The sequence below is a fragment of the Coffea eugenioides genome, chromosome 6, assembly GCF_003713205.1.
Source record: "Coffea eugenioides isolate CCC68of chromosome 6, Ceug_1.0, whole genome shotgun sequence".
NCBI lineage: Eukaryota > Viridiplantae > Streptophyta > Magnoliopsida > Gentianales > Rubiaceae > Coffea > Coffea eugenioides.
The window spans coordinates 14356389-14367197 of NC_040040.1; the positions used below are offsets into that span (position 1 = coordinate 14356389).

Consider the following 10809-nt stretch of genomic DNA (forward strand, 5'->3'; position numbering starts at 1 on the left):
CGCGTCATAAAAATTTGACAATACCACAAACATCTAGCTCATTCCGGGCCAGTAACAACTGACGAAGAAGCAGATTCGGAGCTCAGACCTTGCAGCCATTTATGCGGACGAAATTAAGGAGAACCAAGATGATAGCTAAGAGAATATACTGAAATAGAAGCTTTTCATGAAATAGAGAATGTCTGTACCATCATCTGCTTAATTTTTCTGACCAAAGTCCTACCAAAATCACTTCAAGGATCACTAACCTTTAGAGACAGCAACTAGCTTTTGGTACCTGTATATAGAGGAAAGAAAGATGCTTTTAGTAAATAAAGAAACCACATAACGAAAAGGGGAGGGGAAAAAAAAAGCATATATAAAAGAGGGGTAGGAATAATACAAGCAAGTCATAAGTGACACATTAGTTTTTCCTTTTCCATTATGTGTCCCTAAAACTTCAGGACTTCAAAGAGTAACCATCATCGATTATCAATAGCCTACCCTTGTTTGTTTCTCACAATCATGCTCTTATCAACAAAGATAATGGCTACAACCCCTTTGCAGTCTAATAACAAACAAATAAGTAGTCTGTTTTTAGGCAAATTAAACATCTAACTTCACGAAAATAGTGATCATAGAGGAAGAAACAAAACTACAATGTTAGGCATCTTAATATCTGATAATTTCTGTTCGGACAGGGGAGATCAAAGCAACAACAGCAATTAAGTGTGACAACTGACAACTAGATAAAGGGCACACTTGCCCACTATGCAGCTGCAGAAAAATAAAATAATGAAAAAAATATTGAAATACCATTCATATGCAAATTAATCTATCAATGGACTCACAATTATCCGCAGAAAAGAAAAAAAAATGGCATGTATATCTCCTAGTCTACCGAATATTGTGTCTCGGAACATAAATGACAACTCAACTAAATCTATGAAGCTATCAGTGGCAAATCCGCAAAACTTAAAACTCCTGAATAGCAAAATCATACCTCATTTTCCTGGACCTTGATGGTAGATGCCTGAATTGAGACTGGCCACAGGGGAAGCATGAAGCGGTAGACAAAACACCATTGGATTTCCTTTCTCAAAGTTACATTATCCGTTGGTAAAGTGACATTATCATCCAGCTCTAGCAATTGTTGACTTTGATAATCATAGGAGAGAAAGCTTCCTTCATACCCAAGATACACAGTATCAGAATCATATGGGTGAAAAGCTATTGGCACCAAACGTGATGAACGAAGATAAGAACTATCACATGCAGCTTCCCTTAGGTTGATACGGTGCTCCAATAACCAAAGCCCTTCCTCATAGTCACTGAGCGTCCACATACTTATCCTATATCCATCATTATAAGCATTAGAGCCTACAAAAAATCTCAAACGCCCATGATGGACATCAAAGAGTATACCTTTTGTACCAACGCTTTTGCTCCATTCTCTGTCTATGTCCCCCGGAAGTTGTATAATCCGATAAGAATGAGGACCTTTATAAGGATCATAAGCTAAAATTCCAAGTTTCCTATCCATAAAATGCAATATTTCTTTTAAAACAACAGGCATCTTCCAGAGAGGGAAAAGTTGAAGTACTTGCTGAAAAGGAATTTCAATATCCCTCCATTCACCAGTTTCAGAAGAGAATATATCAAGCTTGAGGATGCTGGTTCTTCCCCCACCATCTTCAAGTCGTATTACTTTGTAACTAGTGACAACACTATCTTTCACCTGGCTGATGAACCCTACACGGCAATGAGCAAAGGGACGCTTTGATGGTGGAATTCCAACATACTGCTTAGTGATGGGATTCAGAATATAATAGCGACCTAAATCCCACCCGGAGTTTGAGCCACATAACAATAGCCCGTTACCGTCCATGGCAATAATGTGATCAAGTATTCCGTATACATCAGTTCCATGAGCCTGTGCGGAAGGAGGAAGATCAGACTTGGTAAGACAGGCTACACCGACATCATTTGAAAATAAATTCCTGAAAAACCCGTGCTCATGACGAATTTCTTCCCCATGTATACATTTATAAAGAAGCGTCCAGAGTTTTGGTTGTGCAGCCGTAAATGGTGATGCAATTCTTGAAAAAGCATGTCCAAAGGAAGGAGCGTCAATCAGGGAGCGCCATTGTTTGCAGACGCACTTGCATCTAAAGACACACTTCATTGGCAAACGGATAAGCAATTCAACCACCACCGATTCTGGAATATAAGGTAACCCTGACTTCGAAGCTAATCCAGTGCCACATTCTCTACCACTATCCATCTCCGCCGGCGGAGGAACGGGACTACGATCCCAGATGCTGTCTTCTTACTCGAACTAGAGGATTTAGATGATTTTACGGGGCAATGATTTTATGGGGCCCGTCGATTTGCAGTTCCACGCAAAATGCAAGGCACGGCTCTAATTCTCACTTTTTGATGATTGATGGCATGGCATCCAAAAAGCCTCCTATGGACTGCAAGTTGCGGCAAGCCGAGAAGGGAAGAAATTATACACAGTTTCGATTGTTTTTCTTATTATAGGAAAAGCCGCCACCATCAGTTTGTTACTTTGTCGGGTAGGGCACATTTATGTGTTTTTAGGTTTGTTTGGTTGCTAGTTGAGGTTGGTTGTGCCATGCACGGTCAGTGCCCATCCAAAAGCTTTCAAGTGCAATCATAATCTTGGAAAAATATAATGAATTGTTTGTACCTATTTATTTTAATATGCAGCCTTTGTTTAATTTTTGAGCTAATAATCATCAAAATGTTTCTTTTTTTATTTTTTCTTAAGTACCTATATATATAGTTGGGTAATTGCAGACAACTTTAGTATTTTTAACTAACAATTATGAAAATCATCCAACGTCAAAGCAAGAGAAAGCAACAAGAAAGACTAACAGGAAAAAAGTACGTTAAATAACCCACCAAGATTTCTTTCAGTTTAATCGTTAAACTTGATAATCAAAAGTGTTGGAAACATATACAATGATACTTGTTAAAGCTTATACATCATTTTTTAGTTATGGTCCAGTTGTTTGCAATCAAAGTTATCAAACTATAACTGATTAACTGATAAGGAACTCCACCGAAAATAATTGTCTAAGTAACATTTAATCGGGCAATAAACAGGCAAGTTTCCAGTAGTATGCCGAAACCGAACTAAATTCTACAAAACAGAGGCATCAAACATTTCAGAAAACATTCTGTTAGCATGCTAACAAATGGCTGAATAAGTATAGTAACAAAGAAACAACGCAAATAAAATCTTACCAAGCAAGAAAAGGATGAGGAACTTCAGAGCTATTCATTTCTATTCTGTGGAAATGAGAAGGAAGAAAAATAAGAAAAGCTTTTAAGCTTAATCTAGTTTATATGTTTCCTATTATAAAGATTTACATCTAAAAAAAAGAGTCAATAATAAGTAAATTAACCCATTGCTTTTGGCTCTAATATAATGGTGGAGGTATGATAAAAGCACAGCTAATAGTTGATCACATGGCAAGTATTTTTACAAAGTACAATCTAACTTCAAGAGAAATAGCAAACATTCAATCACATTAGGTAATTCAAGGCAGTAGAACAACAAAACATGATCTGTATTATCATCCTATGCAAGAAGAAGAGAAAAATCCAAGGACAACGTTTGCAAAATGATGGTCAAAGGTTTTAAACTTTAGCAAAGTGCGCCATAAAGCTGTGTGTTAACTTTACAATCGAATGGTAACTAAGAACATAACAGGTGATAAATGAAAATTCACTAATAAAGAAGAATTAATTTTATAAAAGAAAAAGAAAAATAAAAGGGTTCTCTTTCTTTTATACATTTTTTTCAACACTAAAATATTAGATTTTTTTCTCAAACACATAAGATAGTTATATTTACTCTCAAAATAAATAAGGTTGCATTTATAATTTTAATTTAATACTATACACAAATTATAAATAAAGCTACATTTACACTAAGACTCGCTAATTTTTTTCTTTTTTCTTTGATCATGAGAGCATGAAATGAATTTTGTTTAATGTGCCTTTTCTCTCATCGCAAAAATATAAATTTTGACAGTTTCTTTAATAGTGGATTTACAATCATAGTTGTTAGCCCTTTGCTTCAATCCAATTATAATGCTACGAAATAAATTATCTTAATGTATGCTCTATTCTACGATTACAAAGATATAATTTCTCGGTGTTTTTTTTTTCTCTAAATCTCAAACAACAAAAAATCTACAAAAGTAAAATAAAACTAAAGCACAAATTCTCACAATGATACCCTCATATTTCTTTTTAAATAAATAACCTTGCATTTATATTTAGAGTTGTTAGGCTCCGTATTTAATTTTAATGCTCTACGTTAACTATATAATAAATTTCATCCATTTATTTATATGCACAAACCAATACACAAACAAGAAAAACAATAAATTAGCACTACAATTTGTCGGATTTACTATTCCCTTTTCCTTGGTAGCATTTGGTTAGACTGTCTTTTCTGTCATCATACTTTATATCACATGATTATTCCATAGCCCACATGAATTCCTACATTAGGGGAACAAAGATCAAGTTAGCAAAAGAAATGCAAGCTTGAACTCCTAAAGAGTCACGTGACAGCAGTTGAGTAGCTACAGTAAGAACCAACTGGTTCTTCTATTATAGTTAGATACGTTTGTATTTTTGGGCATGTTTTCAGTTTTCACGTCCTTGAATTATCGTCTTAACAGCCTGTCCCAAGAAAATGAGCAACAATCAAAACCAATATATATATATATATATATGGTTCATGAAGAGATTTAGAATTGTGTTCTTAAAATAAAAAAAAAGAAAAGAAATTGTATTCTTTATTCTCACATTGGGGATATTGCATTTGTTTTTAATTTTGTTCATAAAGGTTGAATTATTTCTGCAAATGGGGTATATAGTTCAAGGGCCAAGAGGTTGATGAACTTTCTTTGTATTATATTTACAACTTTAAGAATTTAGACACTGCACATAATAAAAAATTTCTTTTAAATTTTATTCATGTGTTTTATGGTCTTGAGTCTTGACAAGTAAAAACTGCAAGTCATGATTTATCATATTAAAACCCAATTATCGTTTTTTTCAAAGTCGCTTATGTTTTTCAAAACTCAATGTGCCATTTCACCAGCTGAAAACTTATTTATCATAGTAGCTTAGTGCTCTCTGGCCAACTATGGAGCCAGGGATTACAGGGGAAAAAACCTATGAGAGAAGGGTTTGGGGAATTATCTATAGTTTGGAAAAAACCCCAATGAAGAAGACAACGTTCAGGATTCTAGCCTTACTCACACGCAAGTGACAATTCACTTGCGTCTGAGTGAGACAATAAAGGCACTTATTCTATCCAACGTTTAAAAGAAATCTTTCAAAATGGAGAAGTGAGAACGACAAGACACAGTAAGAAAAATCAAGCCTTACGTTTCAGCCGAGAAAACAATTGACTTTATATTTGAGTTACATCTAGTCAAAATTAACCAATAATCAGGTGGGGCAAAATAAAGATATGAAAACTGAATCCCTATACTCGCTGGTTCTTCAATTTCTTTCTATGCTGAGCAGATCATGGCAAAGATAGGAATTGATAATATAAATTATATTGCATCTTAAGATGCTCTCCAACACAGTATCAAAGACATGAAAACTCCACCCAGTCGCCAGGAGAAACTAAAAGGACTAATGACAAGCAACAAGTATGAACAAATTCCAGTAAACTCAAACATTGACACATCCATATCATGCCAAAATATCTTCCAACATTTTTTTAAATAGAGTCAAATGTACAAACATAATCATATGCCGGAAAGCAGCATTGTGACACAATACCCTTCATCAAGGTTTTGTCCCTCTGATCCATGGCGCCAGAAACTAAGAGAGTATATATTGACGTTTGTACAGGATATCCATACTAGCGCTGAAATGAAACAGAATATGAACCAGTGTTTGGATCTTTGACAGCTTTGAAATTGTCAACACTCATTCCAAATCGACCCAAAAGGGAATTTCCCATTTCCTTCAGCTTCCCTGCTCAAAAGGTAAATGATTCAACTACAGTGAGAGATGCAATCGCAATTCAAGATATATATAAAGCTGGAAAGCATTTGTTATCCTACAATACTTTCACTGTTAAACATACAAAAATGAACTATCCTTGCTTGAAGCGCTTAACAGGGAAAATAGAATACGAAAGCAGATAAGACCCATAAACGCAAGAATGAAGTCACAAGCAACAGAGAAAGTGCAACACAATAACGCCTTTTGCATACGCAGAGCAACCAAGATCAGAAGTTCAGAAAGTGTATGAAATAGGATTGGAGTCGTTCTATTATCATACTATCAGGTCCAAAATTTACAATTTGAGCGGTGAAACTACAATACTGTTATCGTATTTAATCAAGATCACTAAATGCAGCATAGGTACACCCCAAAGAGCTTAGATGCCCCAGTATTTTATCTGATAATTCCAGATCCTCTCCTTCCCCAATTTTCTCCCTTCAAACATGTTTTCTTCAGGCAAAATGAAACATTTCTATATCGACACATAAAAGAGCAAAAATGTCGCCATTTAATAGCAACTATCCATATAAGTTCATACTACCAAATGTTAACAATGCTCACCAATCATTTCTTCCTTCATCTTTTCGCGCTTTTCATCTGCCAATGGCTTTAAGCGAACAATCTGTCTTCTAGCTTGGTCATGTGATGGGTCAACTTCCAAAACTTTTGTTATATCTGTGTATTGTAATAAACAATCAGCATAGGAAACAAGAAATTTTGAGAACCCATATGCAATCTACGAGAAGATTAATGAACGGCATTGACCAAATGTTTCAAGAGCAAGAGAGAGAGAAAGAAAGAATCGAGGCATTGAAATCCACAAAGCCATCATAAATTCAGGATAAATCTTCTTATAAGCACAAGATTGACAATAAGATATTCAAAATCTCACACCCACATACCTGCAATGGCTTCTTCGAAATGTTCCAACATTTCATGTGCCTCTGCTCTTCTAAGCAAAACTTTTATGTAGCTAGCGTTTAGCTCCAATGCTTTTGTGCATTCTTTAATTGTATCCTCAAATTTTTTCTGTTAAAAAAAAAAACAACAATATAACTTCATCAAACTTCAGTTGGAAACTTATCAATGCATGAGATAAGCAGAGCATGCACTGCATAAATAAGGCTATCATACTAGAAGTTATTTGAGAATCACATAACAGGTATCAACAGATAAAGGAGGCTACTGTAGCATCAACCACCAACAAGGTACTTGGTGAGGAGCTTAAACATACAGAGTCTCTCTAACTGAGGAGAAAGAATGTTTTGATGGAGAACTAGTTATAATATGCGGACAAAATTCTCTTCCAACAAATTGTGAACAATAATAAGATATGTACCGTGTATCTCAACAATAAAGGTTAATAACATATTGTCTACCCATATGAGCTGAAAAAATCATTTCCAGTTTTAATGATTCAAATCAGATGGAGTGAGCCAGATTGATGAAAATAGATCTTGGACCTTACTTGGAATAGCTAACAGACTTTCTTCCACATCCACCATTGACATGCTAAGGAGATTACATACAAGACATAGCAGGTTACCATGGCCAACTTGCCTACTTTGTCAAGATTTAAATCCATCTGCTGTCCGGTTTAAATCAAACGTTAACCACAAAAGTTACACTTGGCTCCGGAAAGAAGAAGAACAAGGGTAGAAAAAGTAAGAGAAACAGCTGCATATCAATATCAGAGCCAATTAATCTTCTGTCTAATAAATTATTCAAATTCAGACTTCATGTGTCCAGAGCCTAGACAAGAAGGCCACCAGTGAAGAAAATCCAACAAAACCTTTAATCATGCGAAAGGAGAAATTAAATGTTTAAACTTTTTCTGCGACACAATAATAGCAGCAACAACAACATTTTTCCTTAAAAGAAATGAAAGCCTTTGTTTCTGATATTAGCTACATACATGTTTTACAACAATAATATATTTAGAATTCGCATCAAGTTCCATCCAATGCTCTGTGTGTGTGTGTGTGTGTGTGTGTGAGAGAGAGAGAGAGAGAGAGAGAGAGAGCGAGAGAGAGCTTCTATAACAAAATATTGATGTTTTACACTCACAGGCCAATGATAACCCAGATCAACCGCTATCTATTGATTACAACAAGCAAATATGCATGCCCAGATCATAAAGAAATAGAAAGCGAAAGAGCAACTTTTAAGAAAGACATGCAAAATGCCAATTTTACCATATATCAACTCAATAATATGAGAGCTTACCATTTTGGAATAACACGCAGCACGATTTGCATGGCATACTGAGCGTAGTTCAACAGATTCTGGTATACTAGACACAGCTTGTAAAGCAATATCATACTTAGACAATGCCTCTTCATACTGACCATCCTTAAACAATGTATTGCCTTCAAGTTTTGCATCATTTGCTTCTGCTAATGCTTTCTGCTCCAAAAAGAATAGAAAGCTTAAGAGATGACAAGAACATCTACCAAAAAATACATCTGGAGGAGTTTACCAAAAGAACCAAGGCAATAACAGAACAATAGGATTCCAAGACACTAATGAGGAAATTTAAGATATTCTAACATCTCTCTACTGTTAGAAAACATTACCAAATGAATCATCACCAAACACAAACCTTCTGTACAAGAAAAGGTCAAAATGAATGAGAGCAACGAAACATTGAAACAAGGCCACTTGTTCTCAAGAAGGGAAAATATTTCTTCTTTTACCTTTTGAGGTTACAATGAGGATAAGCAAGGCAGATTCTTGTTTTGTTTATTAAGTGAACTCTTATTCATCATCAACAAGAGTGCATAACAATATCACAAGTGAGATTCTAACCAAACTATAAAGCAAAAGAACCTTAACCACTGGAAAAGAATCAGATCAATCTAAATCTCCACCACAGTTGACCAGATATAGCAGAGGAACTGACAACATAAGACTAGGCATTTTCAGAAATCGATTGCCCTCAAGCAACCATCCTATCCAGCAAAGAAACCAAATAACAAGATTGCCTTCGCATAGCCAAGATAACATCAAAGAGACTGAAGTCAGTCCCAAGTTCTTTGCAATACAACCATGAAACAATACGTGGTGCAGACTTTTAGCCTCTCTCTCTTAAGCATGGACAAAAATTGATTCGCTAGTCCTCCGCCTTTTCATAACAAGTTCCAGCAGACATGCGCTATGAGGTGTCCCACAGTGAAACTCATCTTAAAATTAACTAAGCAAAATGTAACTCTTTCTTATTTTGACCCCCTCTAACCCAAAAAACTACAACTGTAATTGAGGATCAAAATAGCTCAAGGGTAGTCACAATTCCTCACCACCAAAAAAAAAAAAAACTACAAATGCAAGCCTAAAGTGCCAAGGTAAATCCTTATTCATATATTTAAACTGAATTCTCCATGTTTACATTTATACATGCTGCATATCAATACAAACTCCTAATACTGTCTTTCCTACAGTTACAGCTTGATGATTAAAATTTCCTTTTTACCTTGAGAAAAAAAAAAGATTTCTCCTGCTTCAACTCAAATCATCATCAATTTATCCACGAATGATTTTCTACGCCACGGAATATTTCTCCATATAGCTCAATCCGACTATGAAAATTCCTTTAAAAAAAACTACAAAAAATAGCACAAAAATACATAAAATGACAAAAGAATTTCAAGGAGGTTCTCATATTACCTCAATAATCTGCTCCTGATTCAAATCCACTTGCTGCTCCTGATGCTGATCATTAGCATTGTCCCTCTCCTTGGAGCCTACTAGACCCTCCTCCCTGTTTCCCTCTTTAGCTTCTTCCTTTTCAGCTTCTTCCGTTCGCTGTTCCTCCCCCACGAGATCGTCTTCGTCGTCGTTGAGGTCAGCTTCGCTGGCAGTTTCGAACCCATCGGAGGCGTCTCCAACTGCAGTATTACCATGCGATGTTGACTCTTCCACGATCCTCGCCGCCGATGATGACGATGAAGAAGCCGCCAGCGACGACGTCGTCGTCGATTCGTCTCTTTTTACTACCGGCGGCTTTGTCTTAGGAAGAACTTTTTCATTCGTATTTTCCACTTTTTCCCCAATTGAATTCGATTCTACTGGTTCAATCACCACCATTTTTATCTGCTTTTTCCTTTAAATCTTTCAACTTAAAAGAAAAAAAAATCTGTCATAAAAATCTTTCTACTGAATTGAAAGAAATCACAGATTTCTACAAGCATGTGCACTTGCCGCCTTGGGGGGTTTCGAGACATCTCTTCAGTGAAGGGCAATTGATACGTCGTCGTATCAAATCTACGTGGCTGCTGGGTTTGGGCTCTCTCCGCTTTGTGTTTTTTTGTGATGAAAGATACACCAATAGTTGCTGCGGTTTGTTGGGCTATATTAAAGTCGGAGCCTACATGATTGGGCTTTCATATCTTTAGGGGTTGATGAATACTAAGTCCAAAATCCAAATGATCTTAACTCTTAAGCCATGAATCAGTGTTTAATCCCTTGGACAATCTTTCAATTTGTATCAGACTAAAATGTCTTTTTCTTTTTTTTTTTCACTCAAGGGTACACCAGTTTTTCGATCAGACTAATTCCCTAAAACTATATAGAGTTTTATCCAATGATACACAGCAAAATAGCACACGAAATTGATCACGAATCCTGCTATTAACTACTAGACTACGTAACCAGCCGGACTAACTGCAAGGGCTGGAATAAAATGTTATTAGCTGTGCACTTTTTTGATTAATGGCACTCCAATTTCTTTTATGTTCTTACGCATAAATTACATAGGAA

General features: G+C 35.8%; 2 protein-coding genes across 2 annotated transcripts; both read right to left on the bottom strand.

Moving 5' to 3' along the window:
• Window positions 1–976: 976 nt before the first annotated feature.
• On the bottom strand, window positions 977–2263 carry LOC113773649 (putative F-box/kelch-repeat protein At4g22430). Its single transcript, XM_027318280.1, has one exon. It carries the CDS (start codon window positions 2261–2263, stop codon window positions 977–979), a length of 1287 nt encoding a protein of 428 aa, XP_027174081.1.
• A 3241-nt stretch (window positions 2264–5504) lies between these two features.
• On the bottom strand, window positions 5505–10216 carry LOC113775064 (tetratricopeptide repeat protein 1). Its single transcript, XM_027319796.1, has 5 exons — window positions 9718–10216; window positions 8281–8460; window positions 6957–7083; window positions 6616–6729; window positions 5505–6021 (listed from the first exon to the last, which is right to left on the bottom strand). The coding sequence occupies exons 1-5, from the start codon at window positions 10135–10137 to the stop codon at window positions 5906–5908; spliced, it is 957 nt and encodes a 318-aa protein (XP_027175597.1). The 5' UTR covers window positions 10138–10216; the 3' UTR covers window positions 5505–5905.
• Window positions 10217–10809: the final 593 nt, after the last annotated feature.